A 14,978-nucleotide genomic window follows, 5' to 3' on the forward strand; every position below is an offset into this window, starting at 1 on the left:
ACCAAAATGTTGTGGGTCCTAGTCTTGTTTGAAACGTTTTTAAGCCTATTTTTATACAAACAAGCACAATTAAAATTAAATTGTTTGAACCCAATAAATTGTTTCATTCCTTAAGGCCCAAAAAAATTTAAAAATTTTCGCCTTTTCGGAGCCGGCCCTGATGTTTAACACGACTAAATACAAACAGTCTAATAGCATGTCTAACTGTTACACACAAATCTCTAAACATAAATTAAAAAAAAAACAAAACTAACACGATAAAATAAGCGTTCCAAAATATTAACACGCATATTTAAATATTATATCTTAAATTGTACATAAAACTATACAATTATAATGTTTCAATTATAGTGTCATAAACTTATCGTGTGAACATATTAACCCATTTACCACAATAACTTAAACGTGTTATATGTATCATAAACATGCTAATCTTGTTTACTCATGTTTTTAATAATTAAACTAGCGTGTCTACTCGTTTACCCTAAAAACTATCCCTTAATTTTATGAAATTTTTCATGTTAATTAAGCCCTAAAAGCTCTGTAATCCTAAGGTCATAAGTTCGAATCTCACTTCAACACAAAAAATTCTTGTTGTCATTAACAAGGGTCGCCAATAAGCAAGTTGGTTTCCCTTAAAACGACTTCGCCAATAACCCTCAACTAAAAGGCAAAAACCATAAAACACATTTAAACTAACATCTCATCAAATGAAAAAAATAAAAATAAAATCATCAAATGTTCAATTCAAAGAAAAAAGAACTGTTGAAAAAAAATCTTAAATACCTAGTCAAATATTAAAAAAGAAAAACAAACAAGTTGAAAGTGATTTTTTATAAAAAGCTAAAACAATTACTTATAAAAAAAAACCAGACCACAGACAACAGAGTGGATAAACAAAAGCCATCAAAGTTCTAACATACATACATATCATACATTCATACACATGTATATATATAGACATAGTTAAGTTATACATATCCATCCACACACTATTGTAAACCAAACCAAACCAAACCAAACCAAACCAAACAAAGGCGCCCATTGTTATTGTTATATTTACTCCTTCCTTTACAAATCCCACACACATATTCATAACCACCACCTCCTCATTATCACTATTAGATCCATACATAAATGAAACTTAATCCAGACCTAATGGATAATCACCAAAACGACGCCGTAACAGTACCAGACCGTACGGAAGCCAAAACGACGACGTATTTGAGGATAATCGAAGAAGAAGAATGCAATTCGTCCAGCAGTTCATCGATTGGAAACAACAGCGATGATGACGTGGACGACGGAGATGATGCTCAGAGTCCGTACAGATTCAATGATCACGGTAATAATAATAAGCAAATTACAACCACCGGATCTCTCGATGATGCGATGCAAGCACTGGAAAAAGCTTTACCGATCAGGTTAGTTTCGTAATTTGTGCAAATTGTGGTGGATTTGGATCTGTTATAACCTTAATTTGCGATTAATTTTGGTTTTGTGATTCAATTTCGAGATTAATTTTGTGTTTTCTAATTTAGGGCTAGAAATTTGGGGAAAGTGATTAATGTGATGGTTTTAGTGAAATTAAGGGGAAATAATTGGTGAATTATGTGATATATATGGAAATTACTACTTATACCCAGTGAGTAGACTAATACCTGATTAATCACTAGTCTCAACCCCACCAATTTATGGCCGATGGATCCCTGATTTTCTAAATCGGTATATAAAATTTGGGGTTTATATTATATTTTTGAAAATTCCAATTAATTTTGATTAATTCATGTGAATTCGGATTAATCGCCAGTCCCTACCCGTCTAGCTTCTGGCGATTTCTAAGAGTTGTACCAATTAATTGCACAACTTTTTACTTTTTTTTTTTGGCAAAAACTTTTTTAAGGATGGTTATATTATCTTCCAAATTTGTGATATTAAAAAAATAATATTATTGTTACAGTAGAAAGTAAGACAATATATTCGACCTTATGTTTAACAAGTCAAACATTTATTGTGTCCAACTCAATAACATCCAGACTATTTTCCCGTCATGCATGCTTTGAAATTAGAATATATTTTTTTTAAATTAAAAGTTTAAGCTAAACTTTATAAATTAGAATTAGATTTTAAAAGTTATTTCTATAAGCTTGAATTAAACGAGCTTAACAAGCTCGAGTCTAAAATAAGTTTGTTTGATAAACATGTCAGTGCTTCACTTATAGAGTTCAAGACAGCTTGCGAGTCTAACGACACTATTTTTAATTTAGTATGTTAAACATGTAAGTTATTATAATAAATATTAATGTATGAAAAAACTATAATAAAAAATAAGTAAATAGTTTTAAGTTATTTTATATATAAACATTATAAGTATATACAGAATTTAGTACATATATAAAAGTAAAATATATAATAAATAAAAAAAGAGTCAAGTCCAAGCAGAGATTGAGCTTGAAAAACTACTCAAGAGTCTAGCCCGAGCTTTAAGAATAGCGCTTGAAACGAGCTGGGCTCGACCTCAAGTTTGCAAAATTAATCGTTTTGGTTTCGGTTTGTGTGGTTTGCATCCCGTTTACATTATCATATTGATATGAATTGTTTGGAAAAATATCACTTTCCATTATCACATTGATATGAGTTTTTATAAAAATATCATTTTCGTAGTATATTCTAATATTTTTTGGAATAAACCTTTTGAAGATACATAAATATTAAAGGAAAAATGAAGTGGTGTGAATGTGTGATCTGGATAACAAAAATAAAAAAAAAAAATATTGTTGATAATATTATCCCCTAAGACTAGACAAAAAGGGGCCCACTTTGATATAAAGTAAAGGAAGGGATAAGATTAAAAAGAAGAGATAAGGAGTGGGGTAAGTAGATAGTACCAAAAAGCCATGTTTTGTGAGTGGTTTAATTTAATAATATCCATAATTATTAATTGCATCTTTTATTATCTGTTAGGTTTAAAATATTTCCATGGATCATGGATGCACATGTCTATCATCAAATTGATTTCTTGGTCCAGCTTCAACCACATTTTAAAATGGGTCCATGACTAGGATTGTAGATAAACCCAAATCCAAATATTTAGAGCATGTGTGAATAGTGTGTTTGGTTAGTTATATGGTACTCAGTGATACACGCCTCAATTGCCTACTCATTTATAGCTATTGGAAATTAGAAAGCATAATAATAAATAATAATAAATTATTAGAGACTTGAAATTGTTAGAATTGTATTGCTGTATTAAAGAGTATAACAAGAACAATAATTTTTATTTTAAATGAAGCTGTTGTAATTGTACTGATAGTTAAGTTTACATGTTTTGAACCAAATATTTAACATATTAATATTAAACGTATAAAGAAATCATTATTATTAAATAGTTTGAAATTGTTGTAATCATGCTTGAATAATTTGCGATTAGTTTATGAGACTTAGAATATGAGAAAAGTCATATCTCCAAATCATAATAAAAACTTATTAACATCTCAAAATTCAAGATTGTTAAAATGCGTATTAATATAGCTTGTACAGTTGTACCATCAATATACAGTTAATAACTTGATGAATTTTCATTACAGACGAGGAATATCTACATTCTATGATGGAAAATCAAAATCCTTCGCGTGTTTAGCAAACATGTTGCACTCATCGACACCACCAATAACCGACATTGCAAAACCAGATAACGCCTTTAACCGGAAACGGAGAAATCTTCTAGCTACTACACTTTTGTCGCACAAGAACAAGAACCGAGCTTTCCAATTATCAAATATCAGCACTGGCCGGATATCAAAGAAACCTAAAACCACCACATTTCATTTTGCTTCAGAACGAGAGGATAACGACGTACAGAGCCCGAACCTATCATCTATGAGATCGTTTTCTATGGTTAACTTGCATCGGTGCAGTTCCAGATTTGGGTTAAAACCGACCGAGATTGAAAACTGTTGACTGGAAGTTTGGAGGATGGTAAAATAGGTTATAAGTGGATAAGAGAAATAACTAATTTTAACGTTAAACTGTTACAGTTGGTAACTTCACTTATATTTGAGTATTAAGTCTTTTATTATTAGGGCTTCACTTTTTCTAAGTGGTGTGTTATTCTTGGAAAGTGTTGGATGAGTAAGTGTTGCTGTATAAGTACATTCTAAGACTACTCGTTGTGGAGGGTGTGGATGTGCCAAGGGGAGGCGGCATTGGCCACTTCACCTGTTATCGCAAAAACCTGTGCTAAAAAATAATCTATTTTTGAGCCCAGGTTTTTCTGGTTCAAGTGTATCTTGTCTTTATCACGAACAATTTTTCTTGGTTAACAATAATTGCAGCTTTACCAATATTTACAGGTTTCTTAATTTTCTTTCTTCCCCGTAAAAGAAATAGGGTAATTAAGTGGTATACTATATGTATATGTATATTAGAACTTCTTTTAACAACCTATGCATTCTGTTATCATTTCCAATTGCATTATGTTATCATTTCCAATTAGATGATCCATTAATCCAACTAGTAGAGGACTATAAATGGATCAATTTTTTTGATTTCTGTTGGAAATTAGGAATAAATGGGCTGTCTATAGGATCTGTTTTATTAACATGATTTATTACTACTTTAGCTCCTTTAGCGGCCTGGCCTGTTACTCGGGATTCTCGATAGTGATTGGCGACTTACCCATGACTTTGGCACTGGACGTTCCCCAAACGGGTACTGTCGGGTCGGGTGATTTCAATAATAGACGCATGTTGGCATTCCAGCATTCCTTTGCCTTTCATGGCAGCATATCTTTCTGGCTAAGGAATGAGAATTCCTTCTCCTGTTCCATGAATCCAATTTGCATTTTATCCCGAAAAAGCCATCTTTTTCTCAACAATGCCTTTGTATTTGATCCAATAGTGTTCCGTTAGAATTTAATTTCAATCAATCAATCAATCATACCCAGTGAAATCCCACCAATAGCATAGCTATAAGTAGCGTCTGGGGAGGGTGAGATGTAGGCACACCGTACCTCTATTCACATGGATAAAGAGGTGGCTTCCAGAGAAACCCTCAGCTCTAAAGTACATATGTATGAAGCAATACAAAGGAAATCAGAATTCAACAGTAGTAGTAGTAGCAGTAGCAGTAGCAGTAGCAGTAGCAGTAGAGAAAATATTATTATGGCGTGTGACTAAAATCAGGTAAATAGAAGCCCTAAGGTATTCCTTTCTACCTAAAAATCCTTAACTTTAATTTTACTTCTTCAAGAATTCCTATCCTCAACCATGTCTTCGGAGAGGTTTAGGTCTATCAAATCATGCTTAATCCTCTCATCCCAAGTCAATTTAAGTCGTCCTCTACCCCTTCTCCCCTCTATAGTAATGTTTTCTATGGATCTAACAGGATTCATCGTTTGTCTTCTCTTCACATGTCCAAACCATCTCAATCTCCACTCTCTTATCTTGTCTGCTATGTTCGCTATTCCTAATCTCTCCCGAAACACGACGTTTTTTAATTCCGTTAGAATTTAATAAATAAATAAATAAATAAATACGGGACGCCTTACCAAAAGAGTCATAAAAAAACTTTTAAAGAGGTAACTTTGTCTCTAATGCATTGTTTGAATGAGCTGTTTGGTAAACTCTTAACAGTATTAAGAGACTATATCTTAATGGCTTAAGTCTGAATAGTTAAGAGGTAGTCTTAAGTCTCAATTGGTTAAGAGGTAACTTTTAAGAGGTTACGAGACTCTTAACTATTCAGGCTTAAGATTACTTCTCAACCATTAAGAGGTCACGAGTCATTAAGAGGTGACCTTTTAATGACTGTTAAGAGGCTATCGAAAGTATTCGCTAAAATTTATATAGGAACGTGGAAAAAAAGTTCTTGCTTATAAACCAATATTGTTTGCTAAGAGACGGTGTTCGCATGTCAAACCGAAACACCTATAACATTACATGAGTATCATTCTCCGCAATAAGTTGTTTCTCAAAGCCTAATAGTATTAAAATTGATGTCAGGTTTCTCTAATGATGTGTAAGGTAGAGATGAGCAAAATCGGTACTAGGTTGTTCAAAAAGCTCGCGAGTCGCTCGAAACTTGCTCAAAAATAGCTCGATTCTAAATGAGCTCGGCTCGACTCGACTCGACTCGGCTCGATTTCTAAACGAGTTTTGGCTCGGCTCGATTCGACTCGACTCGACTCGAATCATGGCTCGGTTTTGGCTCGGCTCGTTGGCTCGTTTAGATTAAATCTTAAATTTTAATATCTATATATAATAATATCATACTTATACATATATTATATCACTCGATACCTAAAACTTATAAAAAATAACGAAAATAAAACATAAAGTTATAAATTCTCTAATTTATAAATTTTCTATAATATGTATGTTAAAGTTATATATTTTTTTATATATCAAAATTTGTAAAATAAAAAAAATAAAAAAATTTAAGAAAAATTAAAGGAGACTGGCTCGACGAGCTCGAGCTCGGCTCGAGCTTTAAACGAGCCGAGCTCGAGCTCGAGCTTGATTTTTCAGCTCGATAAAGAAAACGATAAAGAAAACGAGCCGAGCTCGAGCCAGCTCGATTAAGTTCGAGCTCGAGCTTGAGCACACTCTGGCTCGGCTCGTTTACAGCTCTAATCGGTACGGGTACCGGTTGGTACCAGTACCGAACCAGTATCGAAATCGGTACCGGTACAGGACGAGACCAGTATTTCCCGAATTTACCTTCAATCTCGGTACCGTCCTGGTCCCGTACCTGTACCAAGAATTCGCAATTTTCGGGACTGGGACCGGTCGGTACCGGTACGGTGCCGATCTCATCCCTAGTGTAAGGGGTGTTTGGGATTGCTTATTTTAGCAACTTATGACTTATTAACTTTTGAAAAAAAAGTTAAAAGTTATTTGGTATTTTTATTGTGAGGAAATAAGTTATAACTTATGAAAAAAGTTACAAGAAGGTAAAATAAGAAATTCCAAACACCCTTAAATATTTTATAGTAGTAACATGTTAGTCCCAAAAAACCTCTTATAAAAATATTTGTATATTCATGCATATATATTGTCTACACTACACACTAATCCACTAATCCCATAAATTACATTCTTAACCATTTGACAGTCTTCAGTGTTGTCCCATAAATCCCATAAATTACATTCGTCACAACCTCTATATTCCTTGGATCAGTTACTACAACTTGTGCGGATAACACGTGACTCATATGTTTTTTTTCCTACGACCCTTTTGATATGGTAGGCCCGGCCCCAGGACCCCTATCCTCCCTTATGTTTAGGAGCGGGATCTGCCAAAAAAAAGACCTTTTGGCGGTACGGAAGGCACGGACCCCACAGACTTAGGTTCCTCCCAAATAAATCTTATTGAAATCATGCAACACTTTTTAAATCTGATTGAAATCTTATTCTTTTGAAAATCACTCTTTGATTCTCTCACAAACATGTCGATTGCTCTGGTAAATTGCAAAAGATGTTCAATACTTATATGTGTACAAGGATATCAATTAAAAAACAAATAAACACATCAATGCAACAACACGCTTTCTGTGTAAGGTCGTAAACATATAGTTCACTAAGGTATTCATTAGCCCAAAGGGCATACGTAAGTATTCAAAATGATTCCACGATGGGCGCCTATGGAAGTGGTGATGGGGCCACGTGTTTGTCTTCAGAAGCGGATCCAGAAATTTTTGTTACGGGGGGCACAAAACAGATAAGGTAAAAAATGGGTCGGGTCACAGGGCCGACAAACCTTTCTGAAGGCCCAAAGCGGAATGAATTTTCGGGGCACATGAGAGCGTAAATGAGTTATTTTACCTTTTTTTAGAGCTAGCCTGATTAACTCACCCTTTAAAGTTTAAACGTTAAACACATATTATAATATTATATATATATATGTATATATTTATATTAAGTTGCATTTTGGACAAACTTATTTAATTATTCCATACACTATCACCAAGCACCGCCATCATAATTACGGCAAGTCCGACAACTAGTGACGGAACCAAAACATTTTAATCGGAAATTTACAAGATAGTTTTTGTTTAGATGATATCTTCACATGATAACTGAGCATGGTCTAGTTATACGCATATTTTGAAAATAAATAAAATAGTTATATAAATAATATCGAAGTACAAGTAAAGTGACAAATAAATACAATAATAGAGTAATCAAATAATTTTAAAATGAACGTAAACCGAAAATCGCGAACTTGTAAATTCATAGATAAAAAAACAATAAAATGTTTTATATAATACTTTTTTCTTGGGCTAGCAATTCAGTTAAAAATAATTAGATTTGTAATTTTTATGTAAGTTATGTGTCATAATTTAATTGGGTGAATTCTTGGTAGAAGTTAATGTATTTTATGACAAACTGTTACACTGCACATTAATCCAAACCACATTAATACATCACGATGGCCGGAAAATCTTTGTAATCTCTTTATTTTAAAAACCGACGGTGGGCATTGACCGGTTGTTGACGGTGGGCACTGAGCGATTGTTGACTAATTATATACTAAGGTGTAGCTGCAAACATGACACTCCGGCAGTCGGATGGTGGGCACCGGCCCACCGTCGCAAAGCATTGGATCCGCCCCTGTTTGTCTTCCTCTTATACACGCACATACACATATATGTATATATATATATATATATTAGGGCCCCAAGGGGCTTTAAACCACAGCGGGACGTTATGGAGAAGGGCTTCGATGCCCTATGCTCATGTGGCGCTGACGTGGCATGGTGGAGGGGCTTCGATGCCCCCACCATAGAGAACAGTCAAACCGACTAATGGCTGGAACCACCGAACAGGTTGTGACAAATTGGGCCGATTCAAGGAGTTTTTATTTTCTTTTTGCTTTTAACCAACCGACCGAACATAATTGAGCCAATGGGAATGGTCTAATGGAATTTTGTAAAAATAATTAGTGTGCATGGTAACCTCATGATAAGGCTGAGCGTGTTTCAATTCTTGAGTCATTTTTCGATGACGCCCTTTTAATAAGATGATTTCCCAGGCCAACCAATATTAATTTCTTTGCCTACTAGAAGTTCGCAGATTTTTTTTGAGGTAATTGGGCAGGACCGAGCACTAGAATGAGATTGAAATGATTAAATCGACATACCTTGATGATCGAAGAAGGAAATCGGTGGAATAGGTCAAAATAAATTATTGTTGGTCGTTTAAGAGGTTTCGGTTCCGCATTAACCCGAAATACTTAAAAATATAAAGATATTATTTTTTTCTCTACATATAATTCATCAGATTTGATTTATTTTTGTCCAAATAATAAATCTCAATTATGGTGATAGCATTTATTTTTGTGAACTTGTCGGCATGTGTACTCTTAATGATCGTGTTCAAAATACTAATTTGCAATTTATCGTTTCGTTATAACTAAGAATTGAGTCACGTTTTCCCTGCATTCTCGTTTTTCAATCCTCTACAATATTCAAATGGATTCATCCATGAATATTTTTTTGAATATCGGGTTGAATATTCCCATGTTTACCTGAAAATTGTCGTTTCTTCATAACTTATCACCAAAATTCCTTTATTTGGTCTGATTCGCTCGTTTTTCCATTAAATATATTTCCTTTATTCTCAGAATATAAAAATATTTTTCACTTATAGGTCTTAAATTTCACATAATCCAGTTTAAAAACTTATTAATCTCGATTATGGAATATAATAAATCGTTTTATTTTGCGGGTTGTCAATGTCCAGTCTGCAAGTACAAGCTTGCCCTTCAGTATTTGGAATTCATTCAAACAATCTTCGGAGAAGATGAATGGAGCATCATTTTGAAGAAGTTGTGTCATTGGTCGGGCTATCTTTGAAAAGTCTTTGATGAGATGGCGATAGAAACCTGCATGGCCAAGAAAACTTCGAATGGATTTAACGGATGTGGGTGGTGGAAGTTTGGAAATGGTTTCTACCTTGGCTCTATCAACCTCTAGTACTGCTTGAGAAATCTTGTGTTCAAGAACAATTCCTTATTTAACCATAAAGTGACATTTTTCCCAATTCAGAACAAGGTTGGCTTCCTCATATCGTGCTAACACCCATTTTAAATTTTCAAGATAAAGATTGAGGGAGTCGTCAAAGATAGAGAAGTCATCCATGAAGACTTCCATTGAATCCTCAATCATGTCATGAAAGATAGCTATCACACAACTTTCAAAAGTAGCTGGAGCATTACACAGACCAAAGGGCATTCGTCGGTAAGTGAATGTGCCATAGGGGCATGTGAATGTCGTTTTCTCCTAATCTTCAAGATAAATTGGAATTTGAAAGTAACTAGAAAATCCGTCAAGAAAACAATAGTACATCTTTACTGATAGATGAACATAAGAGGAAAGTGATATTTCCTAGTGGCATCGTTGAATTTGCAATAGTCGATGCAAATTCGCAATCCCGTGACAGTTCTCATAGGAATAAGCTCATTCTTGTCATTGGTGAATACCGTCATTCCTCCTTTCTTCGGGACTACTTGAACATGATTTACCCAAGAAGAATCGGATATGGGGTAAATCAATCTTGCATCAAGCAGTTTGAGAACGTCCTTCTTCACAACGTATTGCATGTTCGGATTTAGTCGTCTCTGGTGCTGCACTGTGGATTTGAAGTCTCCTTCCATTAGAATCTTGTGGGTACAAAATGACTGTGAATACCAATTCTTAGATCTTAATCAATCCATACACGTATTAGATCATTAACCCAGGATCTAGTTATTTGATATATTCTTAGTTATATATATAATAGTTGTAAGTCCCGAATCTGTATCAATACAATATGATATCAACCAAACGAGTATTGGTGCGGAAAACCAACACTCGGTGATTGAAGAACACGAATAACACAGTAAAAGTAACACGGAATTGCTTCTAAACACACGTATATTATTGAATACGTCAGGTGCTTAAGCACTTACAATACTACTCGGAATCAACAACCTTTAACCCTATACATTACATCTCTATATATAGGGAAAACAACCAACATGCCGGCTCAACCAACCAGGAGCCCACCGAGAACACATAAGTGTTCTCGGTTTACATGTATATCCAAAACCCAAGCCCAAACATTACTATATTAAGTACAAACCACAAAACTAGGCCCAACAATCTCCTCCTTGGTTTGTAGCTTTATCTTTTACTCTTCCTCCATGTAATCAATATCCGCATCTTTCAAACCTCCAGCCCAAAACTTATTATTGATGATAGATGCCACCATGCTTGTGTATTCTTTGGCGGCCGTTTCAAAAATACCATCATCAACAATCTGATGCGTGCTGAGTGTCTTGATATCTTTCTCATGAAATTTCAACAGATCCTTAGGGTCAACAAAGTGATATTGACCTTTCCCCTTTTGTAGTTTGACAACAGCTGTGGCGGTAAAAGAATCGTAGAACAAGAATCTCATGTTATCCAATGTACCATCGGGAATGGCACCTGGTACTGGAATGTAAGTAGCTTTCTTTGTGGGAGGCCACATCACGTTTACCATAGTTTTCCCAGTTCTTGGATCCAAGACTCCTTTGGCTTTCTTCAGGAAGGAATCGGCAGTAGTCATGTGTGGAAAGCCTCTATCAACCTGACGCTTCAGAAAATTGAAAAAATCTGTTCCTCTTTTGTCATTTGTCAGATTGGTAAATGGAGCATTAATTAAGTCACTCAAATCAACCTTAGTCCAAGAACCAAAGTCCTTCATCTTTTTATAATACTCCATTGTCCTTGAATTTCTCTTAACCCATCACATGTTCTTATCTGCATCAAAACCCCAGGATAAAAATCCAGATCGATCACCATATTTATCATAAAATCCCTTTTGAAGCGTAACAACATATCTCTCTGGGTGATCCGAAGACACAACATTCTGATCTGAGTTCTTCATTACCAGCAATTTCTTCTTTCCTTTTTCAAGCAGTTTCTTCTTAATTCTGTCAGATTTTTCTTTTATGACAGATAGTGCATTCAATACTGGTTTAGAGACTCTGATTCTTCTTGTCAACTGACACCAGTGCTATCATCTGGATGGGCATCAGAATCTTTGTTTTGATCAGCAGTGGGAGCTTGATATGTCATATCTTCATTACATTTGAACTCGTCTCCAAATTTCTAAACTAACTTTTGTTGAAGATCGAGATACATAGCTGTTAAACCTCCCATGCCGGATTGCAGCTCTTTAATCTTGGAGTCTTTATCTGGGTTGCTAGCCTCAAGTTCCTAAATACGGATATCTTTAATCACTGAATCCTGCTCCAGTTCAAATACACGACGTTGTAGAGCTTGAACATCTACAGGAACATTCTCAAGAACCACTCCTTTTCCCTTGTTCTGAAGATAGTTTTCCTGCATAGCAAGAATTTGAGAAACCTTATCGGAAACACCGGAACTTGACTGACCTTGATCAAATTGGTCGGATGACCCAGAGGGAATATCTGCAGCATCAGTGTGTGGAATCTCTGTTTCAAAATCAAAATCATCACCGAAATCACTGGACAACAGTTCCATAAATGTTGGCTCAGTAGTAGGTGCAACATGTTTAGTCAGCGATTCTGGAGCATGTGATTCTGGTTGATCGGTGTTTTGTTGAGGGATGACGGTTGGTTCTGGTGCTGCTGCGAGTGTTGGTGTTGGTGTAGCATTGGTTGTTTCAACTTCACTGACCAACTCGCTTGATCTCAAATCTTCCCCTTTTTGTTTGCGATGGATGAGATCAGCAGTTGGCTCTTCAACATAGTCTTCCTCAGAATTTTCAGAAACTGTCAGAGGAGGCTTCCGAGCAGTTGACTGAAGTAGGACTTTAGCAGCTTCGAGGGCTTTTAATCTTTCATCATCTGTAAGAGTACTTGGCTGAGGGAGCTCTTCATCATCATCGGAGATCTCAAATGTAGCAGCACGTGGTTGAGCGGGTACCACGTGTTTGTCAGCAACCTGAGCTATGACAGGCTCAGCTTCGGTCTTAGCAAAATGATCGAATTTTTCCAGGGGTCTCAATCCCCTGTAAACCACTTTGGCTCCTTTTCTTGACTGCTTCATTAACCCAAAGGAATTGGGTCGCATAGTTTTCATATCCAAAGTCTCAACAGTTTTAACCAAGTCGGTGTAATGAGAGTCAAAAATCATCTGCAAAAACCTTGGGTACATCAAAAACATCTCCTTCTTCTTTGCCCTGAGATTGCTCATCATTTCATTGAAGACGAACTTGGAATAGTTGTAATTCCAACCCATGATTAGAGCAGCAACGACAGACATTTGGGTGTGACTGATTTCATCTGAACCCCCATTTCTTCCTGAGATGCATGTGAAAAACGTGTGCAATAGGTATCTCCAGTAAGGGTGAAATAGTTTCTTGATTGCCGGTGGATAAGTGCCTTCGTACCCCATTCGTGTAATACTTCAGTAACTTCGGCTGTAGAGTACTCTGTTGGGTAGTCGGGTTGATCCCCAAACAAAAGTACCTCTCTGATAATGGCTTCCGTAACAATAACCGGCTTCATCTGTATTTTGGAGTCGATTGAAATAATTCCATCTGCTCCTTGAGAATTGATCTTTGCATTCTTCCAGAAATCAGTTACCATCTTCTTGCAGATGACAGGATTCTCACGAAGAGCATGAGAGATCCTGCAAGTATTCAGTCCAACAATCATCGATTTGAATTCTTTGTGAGCCAATGGTGGATCATACATATGGCCAGCTATATTATGAGTATCCACAAACTTTAATGGATTCTGATCGGCCATTTCTGCACCAAACGAGTCAAGTTAGACAACTAATAAATCAATATTACAGTGTGTAACATTTGGTCCATGATTAATAAAGAGCTTGGGCCTCAAGATTGGAACAGGCCCAATGATAGCTTATATGAAAGCCCAAGAATGAATTGAATGGTCTAACTGTGGGTGTTAAATTCATCAGGAGGGATCTCGGTCAACAAGGAAGGTTCTCGGTCAAGGAACGAAAATAAAAATCAAAGAGAATAACCGAGAACTAGAGTTTTCGGTCAATATGAAACCGAGAACATGGGTTTTCGGTCATTCTTGACCGAGAACGAGTGTTTTCTGTTAATACATGGTGTTTTCGGTCAACATAAGTCAACCGAGAACTCTTGACAGCTGGAGACAGAAAACCTCTTGGTTTCCACATTGGGAAACGTGTAGTCACCATCATCCCACCGAGATCCCTAAACCTCCACTAAAACCTGCAACCACTTGTTTAAGAGCATTAGCCGAAAACCCTAAAACAAAATCAATATTCCCATCAAAGCTCTAATAACTCATAAATCCAATTTTGAATCAAAGTCACCCATGAACTCAGTTCATGGTAGCACTAAGATGATCCTCAGTAGCATATGAGACTCATTTGATCTCGTCCAGTACCTGCTAGTCAACAACGAACACTTTAAATGGTGATTAGCGAGAAAAATTATGATTTCGGCAAGATGATTAAATGAGACGATCTCGGTTGAGAGGGTTTGGAGGTTTTAAAAGAGTAATAAAAGAAAAATAGAATCTAATAAGAGTACTTATACTCAGATCAGATGGGCCGAAAACCCTTCACTGGGTTTAACATAAGCCGAAAACCAAAACAACCCAATAAGTTCATGACCCATAACAAGATCCAAATCTTTCGAAGCCCAAATTTGACAAAACATAATTTACGCAAACATTTCGAGGAGAGTAATTTCGCGGAAAAGCAATATTAGACAGGACAAAAAAATAAAATTAAAAATAAAAAAAACTCCCTTTACATTTAACGTCGGGATCAAGTTTCAGTTCTTCGTAAAACTGCCGCTCTTTCATGAAAAGATCCGAACATGGAATCATATCGTTTAAGAAGCTGCCACAAGGATTCATGTTCAGCGTTATTATGACATTAAGAGACAGATTGATAGCGTGTATCCCATACTTAGCATGATATTTCATCGCATCTGTGATATGATTAAGGTTCAGTTAGG

General features: G+C 35.8%; 1 protein-coding gene across 1 annotated transcript; it reads left to right on the forward strand.

Annotated features, from left to right (window-relative positions):
• The first annotated feature begins 1,117 nt into the window (after positions 1-1,117).
• On the forward strand, positions 1,118-4,075 carry LOC143617746 (uncharacterized). Its single transcript, XM_077090210.1, has 2 exons — positions 1,118-1,424; positions 3,588-4,075. Exons 1-2 carry the CDS (start codon positions 1,138-1,140, stop codon positions 3,958-3,960), a joined length of 660 nt encoding a protein of 219 aa, XP_076946325.1. The 5' UTR covers positions 1,118-1,137; the 3' UTR covers positions 3,961-4,075.
• Positions 4,076-14,978: the final 10,903 nt, after the last annotated feature.

This window comes from Bidens hawaiensis, unplaced genomic scaffold (assembly GCF_021521415.1).
Source record: "Bidens hawaiensis isolate Kalapana, Puna unplaced genomic scaffold, B.hawaiensis_p1.1 tig00057731_1, whole genome shotgun sequence".
Taxonomy (NCBI): Eukaryota; Viridiplantae; Streptophyta; class Magnoliopsida; order Asterales; family Asteraceae; genus Bidens; species Bidens hawaiensis.